The 7,010-nt window shown below is 39.8% G+C and overlaps 1 protein-coding gene and 1 long non-coding RNA gene across 2 annotated transcripts; both read right to left on the bottom strand.

The window, feature by feature from the left end:
• Positions 1-1,396: 1,396 nt before the first annotated feature.
• On the bottom strand, positions 1,397-2,528 carry LOC113565513. Its single transcript, XR_003408640.1, has 3 exons — positions 2,365-2,528; positions 2,115-2,303; positions 1,397-2,052 (listed from the first exon to the last, which is right to left on the bottom strand). It is a non-coding gene; the product is annotated as an uncharacterized LOC113565513 (long non-coding RNA).
• Positions 2,529-5,259: 2,731 nt separating this feature from the next.
• On the bottom strand, positions 5,260-7,010 carry LOC113565445. The gene is made up of 3 exons (XM_026987448.1): positions 6,838-7,010; positions 5,834-6,775; positions 5,260-5,292 (listed from the first exon to the last, which is right to left on the bottom strand). Exons 2-3 carry the CDS (start codon positions 6,719-6,721, stop codon positions 5,260-5,262), a joined length of 921 nt encoding a protein of 306 aa, XP_026843249.1. The 5' UTR covers positions 6,722-6,775; positions 6,838-7,010.

Below are 7,010 nucleotides of genomic sequence, written 5' to 3'. Positions count from 1 at the left end.
AGTCATGTTGAATTCAACGGATAAATAAATAAATTTTTGTAAATACTAATAAATTTATATTCTGTGGTTTTATTTGAGCTGCAGTGACAGCGGGAGTGCATTTTAAGAGTTTTCCTGTTACTTCGCTCTTTCTTTGGGAATATCCAACAAGTGCATCTGAAGTGGGTATCTTTAAGTCCCTTTCCCTGAAATCTATTTGATTCCATATGATTTTTTAGCTGACTCGTTGCTCGTCCCCCCTCTACCTTAAAATTGAATATTTTTAATTTGCTAATAAACATAAACTTCCAAGTTCATTTTTGTAAAGTAAAAATTAACAATTTTAAGTCGTCGGGTGGATTTATTCATATAGTCACGCTATATAAAACGTGTAAGTATTTGGCATTAGATTTGCTAGTTCTCATCTCGTTCACCAAGTTCTTTGTTTATTAATATGGGATCAAATGAATAACCATCTATGAGTTTAACCAAATGATTAGCATACAAAATAATAATAATGTTAATAGGATCTGATGTAGTTGGATCTTTCCGCGCTGTAGTACTGTTCGCTCAGCCAGGTACGAATATTATGCAAAAAGTTCAATTTCGTGAACTGAGAACTTTTATGCGCGGAAGGCCCTTCAGGACGGCGAGAAGTGTGTTATTCGTAATTGACATGTCTATCAGAGCTATACAATGTTCTTCACCTGCAGTAGTGTCGCATGATACACGGATATCCTAGAGCGTAGAAATATTGCAAAGATGCTGAACTTGTGCCTGCGACAAGTCGCAATCTTCCACTAAGGGAAGACTTTCCAGAGGAGAACCCCGTTTGTTCATCAACCCTTCGATGAACGAGTCGCGTAAAGAACAGTTATGAGACACCTGCAAATGTTGCAGTTTGGGCAACTGGCACACCAGTTCATAGGGCACCGTAGAGTTGAAGTTATCTACGCCAGAATTTTAAAATAGTTCTTACTGATGATTTTACCATCTCCGAATGAAAGATATCGCAATTGTTTCATCATTTGGCTGTAATCCACCAACCTCTTTTCATCAAATCCATCAAAGAAGGACACATCCAGAGATTCCAGTTTAAGATCAAGAAAATAATATTAAATTAAATTAAATTTTTATTAAATTACTAATCCTTACACACCTTTCTAGTAATTGTAGTGGTATTTGTATTTTGATTACATGCTTAGTTTCTTAGTATAATAGCTATCTTTCTTGCATGTTCGCGTTCGGTTCGGCTACGCGCCGTGCGTCATGCGGCAGCGCACCTCGGTCGGTTGGGCGGGAGGAGGGCTGCGTTTTTCCTGGGATCCGCGCGTAACAGCCTTCTGCTGGTTTCACACGGGCCACTTGACGGTGCAGTAACTGCATCGCCTCTTGAAAGATGCAGTCATTGCATGTCAACGTCCAAGAATACAATCCGCTACCTCCATGTAGGAAGCTTTCAACTTCAGGTTCCGTAGACACGTGAATTACTTGATATTTTAAACAAAATCCGTACACAAGCTATCATTCATTGGCAGAATAGCGCGCAAAAATGTGAGCTTTATTAGGCTGCTCAAATCTCATTTTTAAAATATTCTATATTCGTACAGTGTCTCCGCAAAAGCACCAGTTGCGCATCGCCCATATTCTTCATAGATTAGCTATGCTCCCTAACAATCTGCAATCTGTTCCAATATCTTCGTTGCCAATTCTTTTTATGAGTTTTTATCAATGTTTGTAGCGGTGGCTTGCGTATCTCTTGACCATCTCTCCGATACACACGTTCGATGATGCGAGCCTTAGCTGGTCTTCTACGTCCAGATACTCCATTAGCACTATCCAGCAATCCTCGTTTAAATCGAGAACAGTTGTATGTGAGGTTCTGACTTTGTTTTCCTCCGCATTGCGTTCGTCGTCGTTCCCAGAGGCTTTCTTCCCATCAGTGCTTTCCTTATTTTCCTCGAAAACAGCCCTTGCCACACTACTACCGCACGACGTGATAACTCATTTGGCTTCTTGCGCTATGTTCTGTTCTGCTTAATATATCAAGCTTTGACCAAGTGAATTGGAAGTCTGGCCGGAAAGGGAATTTGTTTTCTTAAATGCACATAAATAATACATGGAATGGCTATTACCTACGTTGAATCGATGCCGTTCAACTGAACCGTCGATGATGGTTGTGCACGATGGATTGGACAACGCCAGCTGCCTCGTTCTCCCAAAGCCGGGATAATTGCGTGATCTTCAGCAGCTTCAGCCACGGGTTGATGAGTCGCATGCTAACCGAGTCATACTAGCGGTCCAGCTTAAGCTCTGGATGCAATCTGAGATTAGTTTTAGTTAATTTTTAGCTTGGTGCAGCGGCAATATATTCTTAGCGCTTACCAATACCAATATAGGCTTGTGCGTTCTTACTGGAACTACCGTCGGAGTGCAGTTTTTCGGGTTTTTATGCTGGATCCTAGAATACTTAGTTTTTTAGCGCCAGGTCTTACTCAAGGCTGCCTGTTCGTCACAGATTTCCTATTTCAGGGGCGATTTCTTCAAAATATATGAAGAATAAATTACACATGTCGAATTCAAAAACAAACGCTCTATCGATAGTTTCAGCAAAATTTGGTAAGGAAACATCGATAGTATCGATAGTAACAGTAGGGGTACCACTTATTATTTATTTGAAATCAAGAAAAAAACAAGATAATACAAAAATTAATTGTCTGCATTTCTTGCAGAGAATTTTGAAGAAATTTTCTTCACAATTTATGAAGAACTTTTTTTTCGATGCCAATTCAGCTGCCAATAGTTTCCCCGATACACACAGATGCGCCATCCATTCAAAAGTACATACATACATATGTGTGTATGTTATGTATGCACTTAGCTAGCAAAAACAGAAAACGTGCGCCGTTTTTCAGCACTGTTAGAAATCAGCTGGATGCAGGATAAATAAAGAAAAGGATAAATTGAATTTAAAAAAGTGTAAAATGGATGGAAATCTTTGGGATTTGGCTGTGAAAACGTACAACCATGTGGTCACCGCAGAGCTACGCATCAACGAACTGGTGCAGGAGCGGTCTGTTGATATCCTTTGTGGATCCGCACTTCCAGAGTCTGTACGAGAGTCAATCTGGTGATTCCCCAGTGCGGCATCTACAGCCAGGCTCTGCTCACTCGGTTGCTCTTTGCGGTTGGTCTGGCACGCTCAACTCCTTTGCCAAGTGGTACGCGCCACTTACTTATTCCACTTACTCCGCAATGCAAGACTGACTGCTCTCATCTCCCACAGAATACTTCCCGAGCAGCGTCCTTTGTGGTTGCTCCGAGAGATCTACGCCAGCAATGTGCGCAGCCCCAGCCCCGGCGTCGCATTGGAGAGCCATCCGCTGAGCTGTGAAACGACTTGCATATCCGGGCACGGAAAATGGTTCGGGCAATGCTTCGATTTAATTCCCTTCGATACATTTCGAATATTGTTCAAATATCAGTGTGACTAATGGAGGTTTTTTTTTAATCGTTTTAATTTGCAGTAGAGATAATACATGAAGGTGAGGTAGAATTTCCGACGGCAGCTGCCGGCCTACGCACACGTTCCTGTTCCATGTTACAATAATCCAGAGCGGCTTTATATTCTAACGATTTCTTTTGCCTATGAAATTTAAGAAAGGACTTTGCCTTGAAATCGCACTTCTAGGAATTTCTGGAAAGTCGAATATCCAATTGAACGCTTCCCTGGCCTTCTCTGAATCGACAATATAATCATCGAGAGGTACCACCTGTTTTTTCGTTGATGCAAAAGCGTGATGTTCTTGGGAATTAAGTAAATTGGCAAGTCCACTATTTTATACTCGAAGAAGTTAAGTTTTCTACAAAAATTATGACCCAATGAGTGTTAAATGTTCTCTATGTTATTCGTATACAGCTTCAGATTCATTGAATGCCTAAGTTGAAGTTAATAGTTCCTATCAGCACACCTCTGTCAATCATAAAATGATCTCTTCTACGGTTTAAGAAACCATTGAACTCATTAGATTTACAGGGACCGCCCCACCATACACGCGTACACTCCAGAGATCGACGGAAAATTTGGCGCAAAAGCTGCAATAAAATATTGTCTTTCCTCCACTAACCGGTTTTGAACAATCCTTAGGTAAAGTCATATTTCCTCAATAAAATCTACATTTGCAATCATATATTTCATATCCACCATTTGATTGAACTCCAGAACAACATCTAGTCGAAAAACATTTGGATTGTATACATGAAGCGTAGGAATATATTGTACTATAAGTTACATAAATCATCCCTTGGTAGAATGCAATGTCAGTAGGTTTTTGAAGCTGTTGATTACTTTTTCGGTAGAGCTTTTCATATCTATACTATTAAAGTAAAGAAATTTTAAATTTGTTTTGCCTGCGTATGCAAATGATCACTTTCATGCAGAGTTTACCTCCTGCCACCAATAAAAAGTTCCAACGTCTTCTCGATTATTCGGACTCAAGTGAATGTGTTCAATAATAAAATCGGTAAACGCGTTGACAACAATCGTAAGATATTTTGATCCGATTTTCACCTTTGCATGCACTAAATGTAATGTGTAGTCAATAGTGGTAAAAGATGATCAATCGTTGCGGCACATTCTTACACTGGAACTGTAATTGTATGAATTTTTACATTTTATTTCATAGTAATCCTCACAGACGCTTTTTATGATCGTTTGTATTTTACAGTATATTCTAAAATATGCAAACAATATCGAGGTTTGATTGGTATTAAACAAGCAGTACCTATATTTTTATTTTTGAATATCCGAAACATTAAAAAGATTTCCAGTAAGGAATTCACAAAATAAAAACAACAAAATTTAGCATGATACAAACGTATTGTAGAAATTGTAGAAATGTTGTGTATTTTGTCAGTTTGAATTGAATTGACTACGAAATATTCGCAAAATAAAAACAACAAAATTTAGCATGACACAAACGTATTGTAGAAACTGTAGAAATGTTGTGTATTTTGTCAGTTTGAATTGAATTGACTACGAAATATTCGCATTGTATGATCGGAAGATTGCCGGTGTATAGTATACTTCTTTTCTCTGTGCTTTGCCTCCGTTACTTTGCTGGCCGTTATTCTTGTCATTTCGCACTAAGAGAGAAATATCTGCCAGAAAAGTGTTAAAATACTGCAAAGTCGTCGGGTTTGATCAATTCGTATAGCCAGCCGAGTAAAGCACAAATAATACAAAGTTTTTTTTGGCAATATTTATTGCTTTTCCATTATTTAACTCCCATAAAGACATTTTGGTATATTATTCTGGAAAAGATCGGTGAATTTGTTAGTTTTAATCTCGTTCAGCGAGTTCTTTGTTTATTAATATAGGATGTATTGAACCCTTATTGATTTCAAACAAAGGACTGGAATAAAAAATGTCGTCTATAGTGGCACGAAAATATCCGAGATAGATAGTGATCTTCCCGCGCTGTTGTCTCTGTTCGGTCAAGCACGTACGAACACTATTCACAAAGGAATTGTCTATTATAAGTTGTGCATTATCTTGTAAATTGAGAACTTTTAGGCGGGGAAGGCCTTTCAGGAGGTCCAGAAGTTGGTCATTCGTAATTGGCATGTATATGTGCAGGTATAGTAGGTTCTTTAGGTTTAGTAAGTCCTTTAAGGGAAGAGTGTCGCAGGATACTTCGAGTTCCCTGAGTGTAGAAATATTGCAAAGATGCTGAACCTGATCCTTAAACAATCTGTCAGGCCACCCCTCCAGGATAACGCTTTCTAGAGGAGAACCCTGTTTGTTGACCAATCCTTCGATGAACGTGTCGTGTATAAAAATGATATGAGTCACCTGCAAATGTTGCAGTTTGGGCAACTGGCAGACGACCTCATAGGGAAACTTTGAATCGACTACGTCTACGAGAAAAGACAGACATTCCAGCTGCTTCCAGCTCGTCACCAGACTTTTGAAACTGTTCTTTCTGATGTTTCTAATACCTCCAAATTTAAGATACCGTAATTGCTTCATTGTTTGGCAGCAATCCACCAAGCTCATTGAATCGAATCCACCACAGGAAGACACATCCAGAGATTCCAGTTGATCAAGAACATGCAATCCTCTTCCGCCATATGAGGTAGCATTCAACTTCAGTTTCCGTAGAAACGTGAATTGTTTGAGATTGTAAACAAAATCCGTACACAGGCTATCCTCCATGTCCAGATAAGCGTTCAAGGATTTGAGCTTTTTCAACTTGTATAGATCGTCCCATCCGCGCCTTCCCGGTCGAAAGGACATTTTCAATTGTGTAAGATTCGTACAGTGACTCCGCAGGACCCCCAGGTGCTGATCGCCATTGGAACTATAATCCCATTCGGACTCGTAGCTAACCAGATGCTCACCAACGATCCGTAACAATTGTTTCAGATATTCGTCACCAATCCTTCCCGTGAGCGATGCATCAATATTTTTGTACCGATGGCTTGCGTATATCTTGACCATCTCTCCGATACACACGTGCGATGAAGAGAGCCTTACCTGGTCTTCTACGTCCAGGTAATCCATTAACTCTATCCAGCAATCTTCATTTAAATCAAAAACAGTTTTGCAAGACATTCGTACTTTAACTTCCTCTGCGTTGTGTTCGTCTTCGGTGCCAGAGGCTTTCTCCCCATCAGTGTTTCTCTTATTTTCTTCGAGAACATCCTTTGCCACATTACTACCGCAAGCGTGCTCACTCATTGTGAATATGTTATGCGGATGTGCCCAACCTTTATATATGGGTGGGAAGTCTGGCTGGAAATGGAATTTGTTAGTCACAAATGCATATACTTTTATATATTGTTGGTAGCGCTTACCAATACCAATATAGGCTTGAGTGTTCTTACGCCGGAGCTTTTCCAAATAGTCCCGTAGCTCCAGGGATTCAAGACCGTTTTTAGGGTCGATAGTAACAGTAGGGGTACAGCAGCAGCTCAATCGGTGGGAAAGTTGTACGCGTGGACTCAGGTTTTTCTTTGAAAAGAGAGTG

Source organism: Drosophila persimilis, unplaced genomic scaffold (genome assembly GCF_003286085.1).
Source record: "Drosophila persimilis strain 14011-0111.01,24,50 unplaced genomic scaffold, DperRS2 tig00000124-arrow-pilon, whole genome shotgun sequence".
In the NCBI taxonomy this organism is placed as follows: Eukaryota; Metazoa; Arthropoda; class Insecta; order Diptera; family Drosophilidae; genus Drosophila; species Drosophila persimilis.
This window is presented reverse-complemented; position numbering and strand designations above follow the sequence as displayed.